General features: G+C 39.5%; 1 protein-coding gene and 1 non-coding gene across 6 annotated transcripts; one reads left to right on the top strand and one right to left on the bottom strand.

Annotated features, from left to right (window-relative positions):
• Positions 1–1382: 1382 nt before the first annotated feature.
• Positions 1383–21998, bottom strand: Paip2 (poly(A) binding protein interacting protein 2). 5 transcript variants are annotated; one of them, XM_026401268.2, is made up of 5 exons: positions 21866–21998; positions 8788–8892; positions 7400–7563; positions 4817–4996; positions 1383–2389 (listed from the first exon to the last, which is right to left on the bottom strand). In XM_026401268.2, exons 3-5 carry the CDS (start codon positions 7535–7537, stop codon positions 2333–2335), a joined length of 375 nt encoding a protein of 124 aa, XP_026257053.1. In that variant the 5' UTR covers positions 7538–7563; positions 8788–8892; positions 21866–21998; the 3' UTR covers positions 1383–2332. The 5 variants fall into 5 exon arrangements, with proteins under 5 accessions (XP_026257053.1, XP_077652587.1, XP_077652588.1 ...); XM_077796461.1 differs by lacking the exon at positions 8788–8892 and adding an exon at positions 8265–8393; XM_077796462.1 differs by lacking the exon at positions 8788–8892 and adding an exon at positions 8265–8345.
• Positions 12355–12431, top strand: Trnaa-cgc (transfer RNA alanine (anticodon CGC)). The gene has a single exon. It is a non-coding gene; the product is annotated as a tRNA-Ala (tRNA).
• Positions 21999–22202: the final 204 nt, after the last annotated feature.

Genomic DNA, 22202 nt, shown 5'->3' with positions numbered 1-22202 from the left:
GAAGACCCACTTGGTAATTAAATGACTATCTGTCTCCAAACAAAAAAATTAAAAGATCTTGGGATGTAGTTAAATGGTAAAATGCCTCTAGGTTCAAACCCTAGTCCTAACAAAAAAGGAGTCATCAAAAATGCGACCCCAAGGCTAAAGGTATGGCTCAATGGTAGAGCACTTGCCTAGCATGTGTGAGGCACCGAGTTGGATTATCAAACACACATAAAAATAACCACAAAGGTTCACTGGCAGTGGCACATGCATGTAATCCCAGCAGCTCGGGAGACTGAGGCAGGAGGATCAAGAGTTCAAAGCCAGCCTCAGCAAAAGCCAGGTGCTAATCAACTCAGCAAGACCCTGTCTCTAAATAAAATACAAAATAGGGATGTTGAGGTGGGCTTAGGGGTTGAGTGCCCCTGAGTTTAATCCCTAGTACCAATAAAAATAAAGGTTCACCCACAGTTTTTGTTTCCCAATATCTTTGTCTTTATGCACTTTTATGTGGTGCTGAGGATCAAACCCAGTACCTCCTATGTGCAAGACAACACTCTGCCACTGAGCACAACCCCAGCCCTCCACCTCTCGCGCGCTCACGCAGTGGTGCACACCTATAATCCCAGCAATTTGGGTGGTTAAGGCAGGAGGATCTCAAGTTTTGTAAGTTCAAGGTAAGCCTCAGCAATTTAGCAAAGTCCTACGCAACTTAGCAAGACTCTGTCAAAAAAAATCAAAGGGGTGGAAATGCAGCTCAGTGGTTAAGTATTTCTGGTTTAAATCCACAGTACCCCCCCCCAAAAAAAAAATACCCTCATTGGGGCTTTGAGTGTAGCTCAGTGAGAAGTGAAACCCCTAGGTTGTATCCCCAGCACTTCAGGGTGTGAGGAAAGATTACTGGTGCCTCTCCTCACAAACAATATGAGCCAGACATGACTACATGGCCCTTCTTCCTAATTTCTGGTCCAATAATCTCAAGAAAATTTTCTTAGATGGGTGTATGAGATTTACTGAGATTATACTATAGTAAGGTCACCATTGTATTGGTCAGTCATAATTCTTTTTGTGGTGCTGGGATTTGTGCCCTAGGCAATTAACTCTACAATTGTACTACATCCCCAGTCCAGTCATAGTTTCATTTTAAAATGGCTGCTTATGAATGTCTTTACATTGCAGTCTTGGGCAATAAAAAGCAAGGACAAGGCAATAGGGTTTATTTTAGTGCTGTACTGACAGATATTTATATAGCAACATACTTGCTACTATGGATTCTAAAAAATCCTTCTCTAAGCACATTTTGCTGGCAGGGTTGTCCTGAGGTATTGGGCCCATACTCAAGTGAATATCACCACTGGAGAGTCTGCAGTCTAGCATCAATAAACACAAGCATCAGCTCAGTTCTACCATTATTTATTTTTTTAAATATTTTTGAAAAAATATAATTTTTTTACAATATTTTCAACTTAAACACTATTCACACTGAACACGTATGGCAGCTTAACCTACTCAAATATGAAGTTTAAGAAGCCAAAACTGTTCTAGCTTTGTTAAAAGAAAAGTTGTGCTGCAGACTATTGTCGTGATGGTTAACAAAGCAAGGAAAAGCACCACTCAAATTATGTTGCAAATCTCTTTGTTCAATTGGGTTATGGGTTTCTATTGGTCCTAAGTTAGACTTCACACAGGTATGAATGGCTGTGATGCAGTGACTCCTCAAGAGATGCAATTCTCAAATCACATACTTCCTCAAATGTAACATTAGGAACAAAATTTGACATTTCTAACATGATAACATACCAGAAAAGCCAGGACTAACTCTTACCTGATCACTACCTTGTGTAAGCTTAGTCATTAATGAACTATTTTTAAATTAACAGACCTTCTTCAGAAAAATTAGATTCTTTTTGATGATGACAAATAGAAATGAGAAATCTGCTTAGCAATTAGGACTTAATTTAAATTTACTCATTTTACAAACTATCAACATCAACAAATGTTAGTTAATCCTAAGGGACCAGTTTAGCCTCAAAGACAACAATTCAGTAAGATTTAGAGGTCATTTAATTTGGTGCTTTGTTACAACTTGACTGGTGCTTCTTTCCTTGCTGTCTTTACATTAAGCCATGGGGCCAATTCTACTTTTCAGTAAATGTTTGACAGGTTTTTACTTAATAACAGTCTCAGCACTTTTATTAAGCATGCAAGACTAACAAAAACTTTGGCAATGCATAAGTGTAACACAGTGACAAGAGAGAGCTTTTACAATTAAGTCTTCTAATACTGCCTTCACAGTGTGGAAATTGTGCTACATCCACCAAAAGAGGGCCCCGTCTACTCAAATATTTTAGTACTTCACCCCAGGAACAAACTCCTTTGCATTTGGATTCAGATTGCTCTTGACCTGGAAAAAAAGTACATAAAAAAAGCAAGTTCATTACAGATGGCTTCAGATACTCAGAATCATTCAGCCTAGCAGCAAAAGTATCTTCCGGAAAAATATAAAAAAGCAAGAACTAGAACAGTAAGGTTTAATTTAAATTGTATCAATTTTCTAAAGAGAAAGTAGCAACTGAGAAACTAAGTTTGCTTAAATGTAATCAGAAACCCACTACCTTCATATCTAAAAGAATAGAACTGATTAAGAAATTCTGTAAATTTAACTGAAACCTTTCTTAAAACACTTTTATATTATGCAAACATGTTAAGCTTTGAAATGATTAAAATAACCTAGGCATTGTTGATGGATTAATTTTACTTTCTGATCCTCACTGAAAACATGGAGTTGTCTTTCTACAATTGCTATCTTCTAATTCCCACAGGAAGCATGGTATATAACAGCAAAAGAAAACTACATGGGGGAGCCAGAAGACCTAAGTATGAAATCCCAGCTCTGCCTCTGTCTAACTTCTTGTGTAAGCTTGGATAAATCACTGAGACTCCATTTTTGCATCAGTTGAAAAAAAAAAAAAAAAAAAAAGGGAGGGAGGATCCTGGGGCTGGGGTAGTGGCTCAGTGGTAGAGAGCTTGCCTAGCATGTGTGAGGCCCTGGGTTTGATCCTCAGCACCACATATGAATAAACAAATAAAGTAAAAAAAAAAAAAAAAAAATCCATTGGCAACTTAAAAATATGTTAAAAAAAAAAAAAAAAAAAGGTGGAGTGGGCCAAAGTCTCTAAGAGCTGTAAAGACTTGTACTAACATTATGCTATGTTTTTTTTAGTACAAGTCTTTACTTTCCTAAGCAGATGTATCTGTGTATAGGAAGAACAGCTGGGAATTCTTCTCTACCACATTTTGGATTCCAAGTAGATAAAAATAAAAAGAAGCCAGGACAGATTCCAAGACCTAAATATAGGCATGCTGGTAGAGTTTTACACTAATTTGAACCCTATGTCACTTAGACCAAAACATAATATTAAACATCATACTAGAGCAATAATTTTAGTTTCATAATTTATATTTGAGCATCTGCTTAATATGCTCAAAGCTCTGGGTTTAACCCCCCCCACACACACACACACAAAAATAGCAGTGTACAGTTTAAATAAAAAAGCAGTATACTTGAATGTACAATCTCTTGGCTACAGAAAAGTTAGAACAAATTAATCTCAGGCTGAGTAAAACAAAACAGTTTCTATACTAAGGAATTATACGGGGTCCCAATTACAATTATATATTAAGCCTGGCAAAGGGCTTTACTCATCAGGGCAATCAGGATTATCTGTGACTTGAATAATGTAGTCATAAGCAAGCATGTCCCAACAAAGTATAAGATCATACATGTGTTCAATTGGTTATCTTTATTTACTGCAACAAAATATGCCATAATGTAAATTTTAGTGTTCTCCAAATAGTCCTTTAGAAGAATAGTTTCTAAATGTCTGATGGGTAGAATAGCTGTATAATGAATTCTCTGGGGTGATTCTAAAAAATTAACATGCCTAGAAGATTAATGCTCCCAAGCTTACAATGCACGAGGGGAACTGATTTTTAGTTTTGAAGCTTCATAAGTAATTATCAAGTACAGATTAGGAAACAAAGAGAAAGACAATTGCAAAAAACACTTCAGAGTCCACTGAGTAGGAGAAGCAACCAGATATTATAAATATGGACTAAAAGGCAAATATTCAAGTCAGGTGTGGGATGTACACCTGAAATCCCAACTAGTCAGAGGCTCAGGAAGGAGGGTTACAAGTTCTAAACCAGCTTCAGCATTAGCAAGACACGGTCTCAGTAAGGCTGGGGATGTGGCTCAGTGGTTGAGTGCCTCTGAGTTCAATCCCTGTACAGCACCCGCCCCCAAAAAAAGTCAACATTCAGACCTAGAGAAAATTGTTTGCTTTCAGAAAAAAATCATTTATTTAATTTTAGCAAAGGACTCATAAATTTCTTCCTTAGTACTAATGTTATCATAATTCTTGAATAAACTTTTTACTGCAAATATATTAGCATTGATGAGACACTAGAAATACAAATGTATGTTCCTTTTCTGCCAAGAGCTTGTAAAATCCTTATAATATCACAGTTCTATTTAGGCTACTTTTGCAAAAGCAAGTCCCATGGTAATATCGTGTATTTTTCTAGATCAACTCTTAAAAGATCTTTAAATATTCTAGGGCAACATCATGACTTAAGAGCAGTTGCCAAGATGTCGGTTAATTGTCTAAGACTGGATAGTGTTACCAAAAGTCACTCCATGTCATATGTGACATGGGAGGCCTCTGTAAGGGGAAGATATGCAGAACTCTTCTTAAACAGATGATGGCCGGCTTTTCCACTTATGAGAAAGATGACCTAGGATCTAAAAAGATGAAAAAATAACTTTTACCACAAGATCTTCCAGAGAAGAGCCATCACTGATAACAAGGTCATTAAACTGGTCTTGGATTTGGTCCATTGTTTGTGGGAGATCTCGAGCTGGAATAAACCACTCGTGTTCCTCTTCCTCTTCCAGCATTTCCTGGAAACAGCGCTCAATAAATTCTTCTTCCCACAACTCCTCTTCTATCTAGATTTACAATAAATAAAGGATAATTTGTAGCACACTTGTTAAGTTTTAACTAGGAATGGCTTAAAATATCTTAACTAAGCTATTTAAAACCACAACACCAGGCATGGTGGTGTATGCCTGTTATTTCAGTGATGTTGGAGACTGTGGCAGGAGGACTGTAAGTCTGGGTTTAACCTTAGCAATTTGGCAAGACACTGCCTCCAAAAAAAGGGGACTGAGGATGTAGCTCAGTGTCCTTAGGACCAATCCCCAGCACCATAAATAAACAAATAAATAAATAAATAGGGGTGGGAGTTGTGGCTCACTGGCACAGTATGTGTGAGACACTGGGTTCAATTCTTAACACCACATAACAAATAAAGTAAAGGATCTGTCCATCTACAACTACAAAAAATAATTTAAATAAAAATAAATAGTTAACAATGTTTGGGGTTGGTGGGGGCAGACAACTCAGTGGTAGAGTACATGCTTAGAACGCACTAGGCCCTAGGTTCAATACATATACACACACACACAAAAGGTACTGGAGATTGAACCCAGGGATGCTTTACTATTGAGCTACATTCACAGTTCCACACTTTATGATTTTGAGACAGAGGCTTGTTAAGTTGCTTAGGGCCTCTCTAGGTTGCTGAGGCTGGTCTTGAACTTTGATGCTCCTGCCTCAACTTCCTGAGTAGCTGGGATTACAGGCATGTAATTTTTTTTTTTAAATATAAAAGTAAAAATAGTGTCATGCTTTCTACTCTACTTCTGTGCTAAAGAAAAATAAATGCTTACCATAAATATCAAGAAGATCTGTTTAGGGTTTTTCTATGTCTTTACTTGTATTACCAGAATACATTTTTCTTATTGAGGATGGCAGGTAAGAAATAAAGAGGGTTCTCTTGAGAAATATGTAGAGTTATCTGTGATATCTAAAACTATACAAACTCATCCTACCCAATCTCTAGGGGTAGAGTCAGGGCATGGGTAATTAAAAAAACAAAACTGGGGGCTGGGGTTGTGGCTTAGCGGCTTGCACATGCGAGACCCTGGGTTCGATCCTCAGCACCACATAAAAATATATGAATAAGGGCTGGGGATGTGGCTCAAGCAGTAGGGCGCTCGCCTGGCATGCGTGCGACCGGGGTTCGATCCTCAGCACCACATACCAACAGGGATGTTGTGTCCGCCAAGAACTAAAAAATAAATAAAATTCTCTCTCTCTCTCTCCTCTCTCACTCTCTCTTAAAAAAAGAAAGAAAAAAAAAAAAGAATTCTACTTCTAAAAAAAAAAATGAATAAAATAAAGGTATTGTGTCCAACTACAACTAAAAAAAATAAAAAAAAAACAACAACAACTGGGTGTGGACGTGCACACCTGTAATCCCAGCTACAGGGAGGCTGAGGCAAGAGGATTACAAATTGGAGACTCAATCTCAAAATTGAAGAATAGGGCTGGGCATGTGAATCAGTGGTAGAGGGCTTCTAGGTCAATCCCTACTACCCAGGATGAGGCAGGGTGACACTTCAACTGACCCTAGCATGTCTAAAGGCTGGGTCCCTGCATTAAAAAGAAAATTAAATACACCACCTGATACTTACTGAAATAGTACTAAACTGTTTTACTCTGGAATGTCTATCAATGCCTATGGAGAAGCTAAGTTAGCTACTGATTACCAAAATCCCACTCAGGGGAGGAATGAAAAAATAGATGAGAAGAGATACCAGAGTATCAAAATAAAAGACAACATTTATTTATCAACATATGAGAGTTCTCTAAAGAGAAAAGTGGGACTGGGGATGGTGGTGCACACCTGTGATCCCAGCAACTCAGGAGGCTGAGGCAGGAGTATCAGGGGTTCAAAACCAACCTCTCAGCAACATAGTGTTCCCCTAATCAAGTTTGCCAGATCCTGTTTCTAAGTACCCCAGCAAAAAAAAAAAAAAAAAAAAAAAGAGAGAGAAAAGTGGTGCCAGATTTTTCAGGATGATCACATAAGGGATCTCAGCTGAAATTTTGTACCCTAATATGTGTCCATTTGCTCTTGATTCCTGGATTTTTTTGACTTGCAGTGTAATACAGCAATCTGACTGGTGTAAGCCAGTGGTTTTAAAACTTGACTGCTCACTAGAATTGTCTGGAAGCTTTGAAAAACAGGTTCCCAGGCTCTACCCTAATCTTCCTAAATCAGAATTTCCAGGGTGGAATACTGAAACATACATGCTCTCCAAGTAATACCAATGAAATATTAAGCCTGGTAGTAATCAGAAGCTAATTAAAATAGGAGTAGTGGAAAAAAATCCACACATTTAATAAATGACAAGATAAACACATTTCAGTGATAGGCACAAATCAATCATATTTTACAGGCAATAATAGCTATGAAAAAGTACACATTTGTATACAAAACTAACTTGTCTGTTGAATTCTTCTTCATTTTCCATCCACATATACTCTGCAAATGGATTGTCATCTTCATGAGAATGACCGTTAATAATCACATCTTCATTGATGATGCTTGGGCTAGTACTGCTGCGACTTGGATCTTTCATGGTTGGCGTTAGTTGTCGTTTTTAACCTTAAAAGTAGAACAATACAATTAACTTAGTTATTCTTTCAATCTTAGCATCTATTATTACCTATTATTAGCTATTATAGGTACATGATCTATTAAGTAACTGGAAAGCTTCCTATTTTTTCCCCAAATGATCTTTATGATTAAAATATCTGAGATGCCTAGTGCTGTGGCACATGCCTGTAATCTTGTTGGTTTGGGAGGCCAGGGCAGGAGGATGTTGAGTTCAAAGGCCAGCCTCAGTAACTTAGTAGGGCCATAAGCAACTGAGCGAGACCTTGTCTCAATAAATAAAAAGGGGGAGAAAAAAAAGAAATAGCAGAAACTGGGTGCCATGGCACAAGCCTGTAATCACAGTGACTTGAGAGACTGAGGCAGGAGGACTGAAGGTTCAAGGCTAGCTATAGCAACTTGGTGAGGCCCTAAGCAACTTAGTAAGACCCTAAATTGGGGCTGGGGATGTGGCTCAAGCGGTAGCGCACTCGCTCGTCTGGCATGCGTGCGGCCCGGGTTCAATCCTCAGCACCGCATACAAACAAAGATGTTGTGTCAGCCGAGAACTAAAATAAATAAATAAATTAAAAAAAAAAAAAAAAAAACAAAGACCCTAAATAAAAAAAAAAAAAGGCAGGAGATATAATCCAGTGGCAAAACATCCCTGGGTTCAATACCCAATACCCAAAACAAACAAACAAAAAAATCACCTGTAATCACAGCTACTTGGGAGGCTGAGGTATGACTGCAAGTTTGAGGCCAGTCTCAGCAACTTAGTGAAGGCCTAGGCCCTGTCTCAAATTAAATAAATAAAAAGGGACTCGGTGGTTAATCAATCCCTAGGTAAACAAAAGAAAAATCAAAGTATTAAATTACTTATATAAAATCTCCAAATCATCCAATTTATTTTTCAATGTCCTCTGTTTATATTTCAAAAAAAGCACACCTGGAAGACTTAGTCTTAAAGTGATGAAAATCAAACTTTTTTTTTTTTTCTTGATACCAGGGATTGAACTCAGGGGTACTAGACCACTGAGCCATATCCCCAGTCCTTTTCTCTAAAGAGACAGGGTCTGAGTTTTTAGCACCTCGCTTTTTGCTGAGGCTGGCTTTGAATTCACGATCCTCTTGCATCAGCCTCCTGAGCTGCTGGGATTACAGGCGTGCCCTACTAAACCAAATTAATTTTAAAACTGATTTCAACAAATCCAGAGATTGAAAGTAAAAACAAACCAATGCCTTAGGCCCTCAGTCCACTGTCATTAAGTTTCTTCAGAGTCCACTGCCTTATTTGCTTTTTTCCAGGTCTACATTGAATTCCTCTGTGTCTGGATTTCACTGAAATACAATTTTAAGCTTTTTAAAAATTTTTTGGCAGGATCGATTCCAGGCTATTTTGTACCACTGAGCTACACTGCTGGCTCTTTCTACATTTTCTATTATTTCTAGAATCTGAAACATAATGCTTTAACTTTTAGCCTACAATGTATCGACTAGGTTACATCATGTTATCAGCTATTGAAGAGATTCTAAAATACCCAGACCTACTATTTGATACTACTTTCACTCAAATAAAAATATATTAATTAGGCAGTGTGTGGCCTGTAATTACAGTGGTTCAAAAGGCTGAGGCAGGGGTTTGAGGCCAGTCTGGACAACTTAGCAAAACTGTGTCTTGAGAAGGGTTGGGGAGATGCACTCTTAGGTTTAATTTCTAGTAGTGGGGGGAGTGGGTGGGAGAGGCAGATTCAGACTGAGAGTCATGTGCCACAGTGTCAGTAGAGTATTGCTAGGCTTGGTGGCACATGCCTATAATCCTAGCAACTCAGGAAGCTGAGACAGGAGGACACCAAGTTTCAGGCCAGCCCCAGCAATTTATCAAGACCTTGTTTCAAAATAAAAATAAAAGCCAGCCTCAGCAAAAAGCAAGATGCTAAGTACTCAGTGAGACCCTGTTTCTAAATGAAATACAAAATAAGGCTGGGGATGTGGCTCAGAGGTTGTGTGTCCCCGAGTTCAATTCCCAGTACCAAAAAAAGTTGAATGAAAGGGCTAGGGATATGGCTCAGTGACAGAGCACTTGCACAACATGCACAAAGTCTGGAGTTTGATTCCCAGCACCTTCCCCCCAAAAAATGTTTGGATGAAATAAACTATTTTGATGACAAGTTTGACGACTAAACAGCAATCAGTTCCTCTACAGAAAATTACTCATTCTTCTAAGTCAGGTTACCAAACACTTATTTATGTTCATCTTCAAATGAATTACATTTTAGATTTTCCTCAATAGCTATTAGTAACAGTAATTGCTTTGCAATTTCTTTAATTACATCTCAACCAACCATTAAGTTTAGCTATATTCTCTATTGTATAGTAGCTCTTCATTTATCATTTCCCAACTTGTATACTATCCCAACTTATATCCACTAAATCCTACCTTTCAAAAGACTACCATATCAATAAGTATTAGCATAAACCATCTTTTTTTTTTCTTTAACCAGGGATTGAACTACTCAGGGATACACTTATATATATTTTTTAATACACTTTTTAGTTGTAGATGGACATAATACCCCCCCTTTTTTTTTAATGTGGTGCTGAGGATCGAACCCAGGGCCTCACGTGTGCCAGGCAAGTGCTCTACCACTTAGCCCCTGCCCCAGCCCCTACGTCTTTAATTATTAGAAAAAATAACAGAGAAAAATTAAGTTTAGGGCTGGTGATGTGGCTCAGTAATTAAGTGTCCATGAGTTCAATCCCCGGTAACTGCCCCCCCCAAATTAAGTTTAGCACCAAGTATAGAGTATTCAATATTGAGCTGGAATTAAAAAATTAAAAGTAGTAACTGTATGTATAAAACATATATATGTAGAATAGTCCTAACTTGCTTTTAAAAAATGTTCTACCAGGGGTAGTGGCACACACCTGCAATCCCAGCAGCTCGGTAGGCTGAAAAAGTGAGGCTAGTTCAAAGCTAGCCTCAGCAATTTAGCAAAGCGCTAAGCAACTCATTAAGAAACTGTCTCTAAATAAAATACAAAATAGGGCTAGTGATGTGGTTCAGTAGTAGAGAGCTTTTGAGTTCAATCTCTGGCACCCCTCCAAAAAAAATGTTCTAACTGCCAGGTATGGTGGCACAGGTGTGTAATCACAGCTATTGGTGGTGGAGGGGCTAAAGCAGAAGCAGCACAGTTCCATGCCAGCTTTGGCAATTTAGCGAGACCCTGTCTCAAAGTGAAAAATGAAGGGCCTGGGGATACAGCTCAGATAGTAAAATGCTTGCCTAGCATGCACAAAGTCCTGGGTTCAATCTCTACTACTACCAATAAATAAATAAAATAAAAAGAACCAGGGATATAATTCAGTGGTAGAATACCCTTGGATTTAATCCCCAGAACCAAAAAACAAACAAACAAACAAAAGGCTTCCACTGACTAAAGTCTACCTAAATAAACACAAAAGCAATCTCTCTTTTTTAAGTTTGTACTAACAATAAAAATCTGACTCAGCAAATTCCAGAGTCAACAGGGAACTCCCTCCTTTCTTCTTTGATGCTCACCAGTAGAGAACTAAAATATAAACAGTAAGTAGCAGAGACTAATCCCCCCCCCCCCCCCCCCCCGCACTTGAGGTCAGATTTTTGCCTATCATCACCTCATCAAACAACCTGTGATTTCAGTATACATCCCTGTGAAAGATAATAATTAATAATAATCTGTCAAGCAATGTCTGGAAAACAAATCAAAATTGAAGTCATCAAAAATGATCTAAAGGGCTGGGGATATAGCTCAGTTGGTAGAGTGCTTGCCTTGCATGTGTGAGGCACTGGGTTCAAAATTCTCAGCACCACATATAAGTACATAAATGAATAAAAATAAAGTACATAAATGAATAAAATAAAGGGCCACTGACAACTTAAAAAAAAAAAAAAAACAATCCCAACAGCTTAGAAGACTGAGACAGGAGGATCTTGAGTTCAAAGTCAGCCTCAGAAATTTAGTAAGGCCCTAAGCAACTGAGACCAACCCTGTCTCTAAATAAAATATAACAAAAGGCTGGGAAGACTGGGGATATGGCTCAGTTGGTAGAGTGCTTGCCTTGTATGCACAAGGCCCTGGGTTTAATCCCCGGCACCACAGGGATAAAAAAAAAAAAGCCCCCCCCATGTGGCTCAATGATTAAGTACCTCTGGGTTCAATCCCTCGTACCAAAACAAAGCAAAATCTAGAAACCAAGACACTTCCTATGGCTTCCATGTGGCAATGTGATTACAATCCCAGTAACTCGGGAGGCTGAGGCAGGAGAATCTCAAGTTTGAGGCCAGCCTGGGCAACTTAGCAAGACTCTGTTTCAAAAATAAAAATAGCAGCAGGGGATGTGGTTCAGCAGTACACAGGGGTGGGGGGGGAAGTCTTATTGATGGAGGCATTATGATCAAATTCATTTCAATAATGAAGAAACTTGGACTTAAGTGACCTGTTCTAGGTAACACATCAGTGAACCACAGAGATAGCAGGTACCTGGTCAAGTCAAATCAAGGCACCAGGTATTCAAGGCTTTTTTAAAATTATTATTATTTTTTTAGTTGTAGATGGACCTTTATTTTTATTTGTTAGTTTATATGACGTGCTGAGACTCGAACTCAGTGCCTCACACATACTAGACAAACCCTCTACCACTGAGCTACAACCCCAGCCCTCAAGGCTGCCTTTATACATATCATTTTTTAAAATATTTTTTAGCTGTACATGGGCACAATACCTTTATTTTATTTGTCTTGTTTTAAATGTGGTGCTGATGGGCTAGGAATGTAGCTCAGTTGGTAGAGTGCCTGCCTCGCATGCATAAGGCCCTGGGTTCAATCCCCAGCATCGCCAAAAAAAAAAAAAAAAAAAAAAAAAAGATTAATTGTAGTGCTGAGGATTGACCCCAGTGTCTCACACATGCCAGGCAAGTACTTTATGACTGAGCCACAACCCCAGCCCCTATACATACCATTTTTAAAAAATATTTTTTAGTTGTAGATAAGTACAATACTTTATTTTTATATGATACTAAGGATGAAACCCAGTGTGTCTCACGTGCTAGGCAAGAGCTCTACCACTAAGCTACAACCTAGCCTCTATATATCATTTTGATTGAATTTGAATACTCATTAGAGTATTGAATTCAACTAGCCTGGAGCCAGGAATGGTTGTATGACTGCAATATCAGTATCTCAGGAGGTTGAGGGAGGAGGATCCCAAGTTTGAGACCAGTCTCAGCAACTCAGAGAGACCCTGTCTCAAAAAACAAAAAGGCCAAGCATAGTAGCCCAGGTCTGTAATCCCAGTGGTTCAAGAGGCCAAGACAAGAGGATTGTGAGTTCAAATCCATCCCCAGAAATTTAGCAAGGCGCTAAGCAACTCAGCAAGACCCTGTCTCTAAATAAAAATATTAGAAAAGGGTTGGGGAACCTGCTCAGGGGCTAGGCACCCCTGGGTTCCAGTCCTCAGTACAAAAAATAAAGTCTGTGGTGGCTGAGTGGCAGCACTCACATATTTGTTGAAAACAAAAATAAGCCAGGAATCATCTCTAGTTCCATCTATTTTCCTGCAAATGACATAATTTCTGTTTTCTTCATGACTGAATAAAACTCTACTGTATATATTTAAATAAATAAATAAATAAATGCCAGGAACAGTGGCACACATCTATAATTCCAGCACCTTAGGCAGGAGGACTGCAATTTAGTGAGATCCTAAACAATGCCTGTAATACCAGTGGTTTAGGAGGCTGAGGCAGGAGGACTGCAAGTTCAAAGCCAGCCTCAGCAACTTAGTGGGGCCCTTAGCAAAAGGGCTGGGGATGTGGCTCTGCAGTTCAATGCCCTTGGATACAATCCCTGGTGCCTAAATAAATAAATGCAGCAGCACTATCATTTGGGGCAAGCAACAGACAAAGCAAATAAAATTTGGGGAAAAAAGCCAGTGAGGAAATAGTCTGAGCACAAGAGGTTTGGGAAACCTGAAATGCCATGGGCAAAAAAAAATCTGAGAAAACCCTACGCTCCCACCTCTGACTGACTTTCAGGTTCTGCACATGTGGGAAGTGAAGGCTGAGGCAGAGTCCTATACTGTCAAGTGCTGAAACTGCCTCAACACATTGAGCCCATTTGTGTAGACTTGCAGAGTTTTGTTTTTTTGTTTTCAGGTATTTAAAGAAATCTCTTAAATCACTAAGCTGACTACTCTTCTAATGAAACAGAAACCTTGATGGCCAGACACACAAAAAGAGGACAAAATTTGCAAAGCATTTCAGAAGGTCACTAAACAGACAACTACAAAAAGTAAGTAAGTAATCCTGGGGAGGGTAGAATATAATTTCCAGAGTTACCTCATTATAATATCCAAAATGTCATTGTCAACAAAAATTATGAGATGTGCAATGAAACAAAATAAGTATGTGCCAGGTATGGTGGTGCCTAAAGCAAAGGCAGGAGGATCACAGGTTCAAGGCCAATCTCAGCAATTCAGTGAGATCCTCAGCAATTTATTCAAGACTGTGTCTCAAAATAAAAACAAAACAACAGTAAGAACAAAGGGGCTAGGAATGTTACTCAATGGTAAAGCACCCCTGGGTTACCAAAATACAAACAAACAAACAAACAAACCCAAAACCATTAAAACTGGGGCTGGGGATGTGGCTCAAGCATGTGCGCGGCCCGGTTCTATCCTCAGCACCACATACAAAGATGTTGTGTATGCCGAAAACTAAAAAATAAATAAATAAATATTAAAAATTTCTCTCTCTCTCTTAAAAAAAAAACCATTAAAACTATCAGAATATACATTTATTTTTTTTTCTTTATTTTTTTTTTAAGAGAGAGTGGGGGGGGGGGGAGAGAATTTTTAATATTTATTTTTTAGTTCTCGGCGGACACAACATCTTTGTTGGTATGTGGTGCTGAGGATCGAACCCGGGCCGCACGCATGCCAGGCGAGCGCGCTACCGCTTGAGCCACATCCCCAGCCCTATTTTATTATTTTTTTTAAAGAGAGAGTGAGCGAGGGAGAGAGAGAATTTTAATATATTTATTTTTTAGTTATCGGCGGATACAACATCTTTGTTTTTTTGTATGTGGTGCTGAGGATCGAACCCGGGCCGCGCGCACGCCAGGCGAGCGCGCTACCGCTTGAGCCACAGCCCCAGCCCCAGAATATACATTTAAAACATTACAATTTTCAGCATTAATCTCATGCAAATGAGACTTTTTTTTTACTTTATTCTTTTTTTAATTTTTTTTTTAGTTGGATACAATATCTTTATTTTCTTTATTTTTATGTGGTGCTGAGGATGGAACTCAGCACCTCACATGTGTTAAGTGAGCACTGCTCCACTGCTGAGCCACAACCCCAGCCAACTTTATTCTTTTTTTTCCCCCTACTTTATTTTTTTATGGTACTGGAGATCAAACCTAGGGCCTCCCAGGTGTTAGGGAAATGCTCTGCCACTGAGCCATATAACAGCCCTTTTTATTTTGAGACAGGGTCTTGCTAAATTGCCTAGACTGGCCTCAATGTGGTAATCCTCCAGACTCAGCCTCTCAAGAAGCTGGGATTACAGGCATGTGCCATGATGCTCAGCTCATTTTGAAGAATTTTAAAGCTATAGAAAAACTGAAACAGTACAATGAACACTTTTGCTATAGTTTTCTCTAATTTTTCCTTAACTTGTGGATAAATTGCACCCTTAGGGCCTTGCATCATGCTCTTTCATTCTCAAATATTTCAGCCCCATCACCTTACTGTTTTGATACGCATATTTTCTTCTACACTTTCTTTTGCAGTACTGGGGATTAAACCCAAGCCCCCAGCATGCTAGGCAAGTAAGTGCTCCACCACTGAGTCACACCCCTAGCTCCTTCTCAGACTTGCTTTAGAATCATTTTACCAGAATAATCTACCATTTTCATTACATTTTGCAATTTAATCAGGATTGATATTTTAATATTATGTCTTCTGGTCAGAAAAGATGGTATGAATATTCTGATTTTAGTCTTAAAACACACATGGAGATTTATTTTTCCAATTATGGTGGGCTAGATTATATGTATCAGTCTTCCTACTGGAAAGGAAAAGTGATGAAAAACTTTTTTGTTGTTTTTGGTAATAGGGACTGAACCAGGGGTTCAGGAGTGCTAAGTGGAACTTTCAATCAATGAAAGCACTGAGGGCTTTTGTTTATTAAACTTCTGTGGGTTGCCTCCTTGGCTGTCTCATGGGGCAAGACGCACAAAATTCAAATTTGAGGGCTGGGGATGTGGCTCAAGCGGTAGCGCACTTGCCTGACATGTGTGCGGCCCGGGTTCGATCCTCAGCACCACATTCAAAGATGTTGTGTCCACCGAGAACTAAAAAATAAATATTAAAAAATTCTCTCTCTCTCACTCTCTCTTTAAAAAAAAAATTCAAATTTGAAAATCTAACAGCAGGAGATTCTCCTTATCTACTCTAAACTAGAACCTCAAAGGGTAGGGCAGTCTCAAGGTAAAGATGAACCCAAAGAAATTCATACTGCCTACCAAGTTGCCTTGGCTCTAGCAAATCAAGAAAAAAAAGTCCAAAATGTTCTAAACCATGAAGTGAGTATAAGGTGGTCTTGAACTGGTAGTGTCCTGGTGCCTGATAAAATGAAATATAAAGGACCAAGGCATGATGGCACTTGCCTGTAACCTTGGCAACCCTTTAACCCTCCTTAGAAGGCAGGAGGGTTAAAGTTTAAAGCCAGCCTCAGCAATTTAGCAAGGCCCTAAGAAACTTAGCAAGATACTGTCTCAAAATAAAATATGAAAAGGGCTGGAGACTGGGTTCAGCAATAGGATGCTTCTAAGTTATATACTCAGTACAAAAAAAAAAAAAGAAAGAAAGAAAGAAAGAAAGAAAGAAAGAAAGAAAGAAAGAAAGAAAGAAAGAAAGAAAGAAAGAAAAAGGGTTAGGGGTGTAACTCAGTGGTTGAACACCTCTGGGTTCAATTCCCATTACTGAAAACAAAACAACCCTATCTTTGTTTTACTTAATAAAATATATATCTATAAATTTTCCCTATAAGTTTTTTGTTGTTTTTCCTTTGGTACTGGGGATTGAACCCAGGGGCACTTTACCACGGAGCCACATCCCCAGCTCTTTTTGAGCTTATTCAAATCCTCCCCTATAATAGTATTATTTGACCCAGTGTACAAATCTTCACTAAATTGTTTAGACTGGGCCTTGAACTTGCAATCCTCCTGCTTCAGCCTCCTAAGTCACTGAGATTATAGGCATACACCACTGTGCCTAAAGTGTTTTGTTTATTCATTTTTTGTGGTACAGGAAACTGAACCCAGGGGCATTCTACCACTGAGCCACATCCTAAGCTAATTTCATTTTGAGACAGAGTCTTGCTAAGTTACCCATGCTACCCTGTATCTTATGATCCTCCTGCCTTAGCCTCTCAAGTATAGGACCACAGGCAAGTGCCACCTTGCCCAGCTGACTTTAATTTAAATGGAGCATTTCTTCAAAAGGTTACCTGCAGACATATATGTCTAAGCCACTGCATGTCCAAAAATGCCTATATATTTGAATACAAATTTTAGCTTGATGAATTCTTCAACTTCTGTCCTTTAGGTCAATAATCAGCCTTTTTATATTATTCCAAGTTTCACTGCTGCAGAAAACCAGTTTTCTTTTCTTTGTAAACATCTTAAACAGAATTTAAATTTCTTTTTTTTTTTTTGGGGGGGGGTTGTACTTGGGATTGAACCCAACGGCACTGTACCATTAAGCTACATGCCTAGCCCTTTTTTAAAATTTTAAGATGGTATATCACTAAGTAAGTTTCTGAGGCTAGCCTCAAACTTGCAATCTTACTGCCCAAGCCTCCTAACTCACTGAGATCATAGGCATGTGCTACCATGCCTGGTGACAGCTAAGATGTTTTAACACTTAAAGAACAATTTTATCTCTATTAATGTTTCCTGAAAGCCAGCAAAACCTTTCAATTTACAAACTCAAGTCTTTACTAAATTACTTCTTCAGCTGTTTTTTCCCTACAAAAGTGGCTTTATTGACATACTGGTTTCCAGCAGTGTCCTTTTATTCACTATAAAATTTCAAAACATAGCTTCAGCTCTTAAGAATTCTTGGCGGGGGGGATATAGCTCAGTTGGTACAGTGCTTGCCTCAAATGCACAAGGGTTCAATCCCCAGCACAGACCACCTTCCCCCAAAAAAAACTCATTTGGGGCTGGGAATGTGGCTCAAGCAGTAGCGTGCTCACCTGGCATGCACGGGGCACTGGGTTCAATCCTCAACACCACATAAAAATTTTAAAAATAAAGATATTGTGTCCATCTAAAACTAAAAAATAAATATTAAAAAAATGTAATCCTGGGCCTGGGGATGTGACTCAAGCGGTAGCGCGCTCGTCTGGCATGCGTGCGGCCCGGGTTCGATCCTCAGCACCACATACCAACAAAGATGTTGTGTCCGCCGAGAAGTAAAAAATAAATATTAAAAATTCTCTCTCTCTCCTCTCTCACTCTCTCTTTAAAAAAAAAAAAGATTCAGAAAAAAAAAAATGTAATCCTGGGCTGGGGATGTGGCTCAAGTGGTAGTGCGCTCGCCTGGCATGTGTGCGGCCCGGGTTCGATCCTCAGGACCACATACAAACAAAGATGTTGTGTCAGCCGAAAAAACTAAAAAATAAATATTAAAAAATTGTCTCTCTCTCTCTCTCTTTAAAAAAAAAAAAATGTAATCCTATCTACTAGGGAGGCTGAAGCAGGATGATCACATGGTCAAGGTTAGCCTGGGCAATTCAGGTGAGATCCTGTCTCGAAAAATAAAAAAGGCTACGGGTGTACTCACTAGTAAAATCCCCAGGGTACCATCCCCAGTATCCCCCACCAAAAAAAAAATTCTCCTTAAAATTTGAATAGAGTTCCCTTCTGATTCTTTCATTAATTTGCCTTTATAGGCATCATGTTATTCTCTAGGATTCTACTTTGAACTATTGTGACTTTTTTAGTTACACACACACACACTTTTTTTTTTTGGGGGGGGGGATCAGGGATTGAATCCCAGGGTGCATAACCACGGAGCCACATCCCCCTTTTTATTTTTTAGTTTCAAACAGGGTTTCTGAGGCTGGCCTCAACCTCATGATCCTCCTGCCTCAACCTCCCAAGTCACTGGGATTGTAGGCATGCACCACCGTGCTCAGTTTTTTGTTTTAATTTTGGGCAGTGTAAAATAACAGTTAAAAAAAAAAAAAAACTACGGATGCTGAGACCAGGCTGCCTTATTAGCTTTTATGACTATGGATGGGCAAGCTATTTAATCAGAGTCTGTTTCCTAATCTGAAAAATGAGCAATAATAAAAGTACTAAGGTAGAGCACCTGGCACATAATAAGTAGTACTGTCTATCTTGGTGTTTATTAAACATTTGTAGAAGTTAAAAGTTATAGAGTAAGGTGCAGGTAAAAGTCATAGGTATTAAATCCGTAGGAATGAAAAAATACCATAGACAAATCCTAGTCAGGCCTGGCATGGTGACACACATTTGTAACCCCAGCTACTTGAGAGGCTTAGGCAGGAAGATGTCAGGTTCAAGGTCAGTCTGGGCAACTTTGTGAGACATTATCTCAAAATAAAATTTGAAAAAAGGGGTGGAGATGTAGTTCAGTGGTAGAGTACTTGTGTAGCACATACAAAGGCCTTGAGTAGAATCCCCAATACTGCAGGGGGAAAAAATCTTAAAGGCTATAACCCTAATTTCCACTGTAATATAACAAAAGGAGATTACGTGAAATGGCTCACCACTCCCACTGTCATTATTATTAGAAGCTCAAGCACATCATAAACACTATCCTAACTTATACAAACATATAAAAAATAAGCAGGGGGGGCTAGGGATATAGCTCAGTTGTTAGAATGCATGCCTCCCACACACAAGGCACTGGGTTCAATGCACAGCATCTCTCTCTCTCTCACACACACACACACACATAGCAGGAATTAAAACTCTCCAAACCTGTGCTACTCAATATAGCAGCCTAATTGTGTATACCTATCTAAATGAATTAAGATTCAGCTGTTTAGCTGCAAGAGCCACATTTCAAGTGCTCAACAGCCACAAGTATGTAGTTAATAACTACTTTACTGAACAGAACTGTTTTAAACAACAAGGAAATTACAAAAAAAAAAAAAAAGTTATCAGAACTGAACTTCTAGGCTGTATCAAATACAAAGTACTAATGCACCCATGAAATGGGTGGTCACAAAGGAAATGTCTTAGACAATCCTAATCTTGAACCAGAGTGAGAAGAACCAGATCCAAAGCCTATGCCTAACCTATGCCACTAGCCACCTATAGGATCTGCCATGTTACTAAATCACGTGCAGTTCAGTATAACAGTTAGGAGCACACACTATTCAGACTATGTGGTTTTGAAATCTAGCTCTTACTATCTGTGTGACATTGGGCAATACTTCACATCTCTTATTTGTTAGCTTTATTTTACAGTAGTGTCTATGACCTAGAGAAATTGAGAATTAGTTAATATTTGTAAAAGCACTTAAAACAAGGCCTGACATTACTAAGTGCTATGTATTTGCTAAATACAATAACCTCTCAATCTTCTATTTCCTCAGTTTCAAAATGGGCAATATAAAGTTTGCTCTACCTATTTCACATCTTTTCATGACAGTAAATATGAAAAGTTTATAAATTACTAAGAGTCATAAAGGGATACATGGACCTGAATAAGACTTATTGAAGGAAAAATCAGCAAAAAAATATGTCCCAAAGTGGGTGGAAATTACCTACTTCAATTTGAGTTCTCAAATAGTAATATGACCAGCCTTTTACTGTAATATAACATTTAACCTATTTAACTATTAAATCTCCATTCCCCCCCATACCCTTGAGAAACATAATCAGGCTATAATTTTCGGGAAAGTCACCTATCTTTATTTGTGAGAAAAAAGAAATTTGTTCAAAGTCACATCTAACAAATTACAGACTGATTTGGCCCAAATATTCTTTCACAAAACAGAAACAGACCTCAAAAGAGCGAACAGTGGGAGTCACATTAAAAATCCTTTGCCACCCTTTCTTTACCTGTTTACAAACATAACCTATAGTCAAAATTTCAAATGTCATTTCATGAAAATGAGTACCTGATTAGGTGCTCAAATGAAATTTGTGAAAAACAATGCCACCAAGGTACAAGAAAAGATTAGCTAGCACACTCAAAACAGGAATTTGTCTTTTGTTGAAATAAAAGTCAACGTCTATCAGCTATGTAGACCTTCTCCTAAGGCAAATTGGAAGCCAAATTCTCTCTACTTTGAGATTTCCCTGAGGAATGGGGCTGTAAAATCAGGAAAAGCAAAACAAAAGGAAGCAGGACACCTTTTAGGAGTCATTAAAAAAAAAAAAAAAAAAAAAAAACCCTGCTGGCTACAGCAATAAATGTTTTCAAAACATTAACCACACCACAACTTCCCCACATCCCACTTTTTGGTTTTGGTGAAGGAGGAGAGCAAGTACATATTATTTAAAGGTAAGAGGAACAGAAACAAAGAATGTGAACCAGTTGGGCTCTTAAGTTTATTAATCTAAAGCCCTCCTAGAATAAGAATTCCCAGTACCCTCAAAGATTATCCGATCTGGAGCATGCGACAAAATAAAACTAGGAGGCAGGGATGGTTAAGAAATGGGAGAAGAAATCAGAAAGGTAGAAGCCCGCCTATGGTTGCAGAGTGCAGCCCTAGGAAGCCTCTAGCCCGCCAGCCCGCGGGTCCCTCCGCCCCTCTCCAATCCTAGTCTCGGCAGGAACACGCACGCGCAGCGAGTAGGGGCTGCGAGTGCGACGCGCAGGCGTAAAGTGGGTAGAAACAATGAGCTTTGTTGCCGAGGCGGTAGAGGGGGGCAGGGGAGAGGGTAAAACGAGTTGGGGGGAGGGACTGGGGGTTGAGGAACGGGAGAAAGTGCTATCCCGGCAACCCCCGCGCGCCACCGAGGACCCGGATAGAAAGCTTCGAGATCCAAATCATAAATGACAATGGGAAAAAAAGCGACGGCCATTTCTCAAAAAAGAAAGAAATGAAGTCGGCCCAATCTAATCCCTCAGACTAGGTGGACATAAAGCAGGGAACAACGAAGGCCATACAGGACTTGGTGGCTAACAACCCGGAGGACCCTTTAGGCCCCTCAGCAGTCGCCGAGGTGGACCGCCAGAGGCGACGCACCCTTCTTGCTGCTCCGCCCGAAGGGACCCCTCACCCAGTGCACGGCAGCGGGGACGGCAGCCAACGAATCCTGTCGGCCTCCGCGGATCTCCACAAGCAGCGCCGCTCCCCCGCTCGACGTGCGCTTCGCCCGCCGCCTCCCTTCTCCAGTCCAAACAAACACCCCAGCCCGGAAGTGACTTCACTTCCGCCGCCGGCGGCCCCGCCCTCTCGTTCTGTCAGCGTTGCCCTCCTTAGGCCGCTAGAGAGCGCACCGGAGAACGCGCGCCGGCAAAGGTCTCTTGGTCTCTTGAGCCACTCACGTGTGCGTGTGCAACCGCGAGGGACCGCAGGGTTTTATGAATAGTCCTGTCGCATTCTCTCTGGGAGGC

Source organism: Urocitellus parryii, chromosome 1 (assembly GCF_045843805.1).
Source record: "Urocitellus parryii isolate mUroPar1 chromosome 1, mUroPar1.hap1, whole genome shotgun sequence".
In the NCBI taxonomy this organism is placed as follows: domain Eukaryota; kingdom Metazoa; phylum Chordata; class Mammalia; order Rodentia; family Sciuridae; genus Urocitellus; species Urocitellus parryii.
The sequence above is the reverse complement of the archived record's forward strand: the minus strand, read 5'-3'. Positions and strand labels throughout refer to the sequence as shown.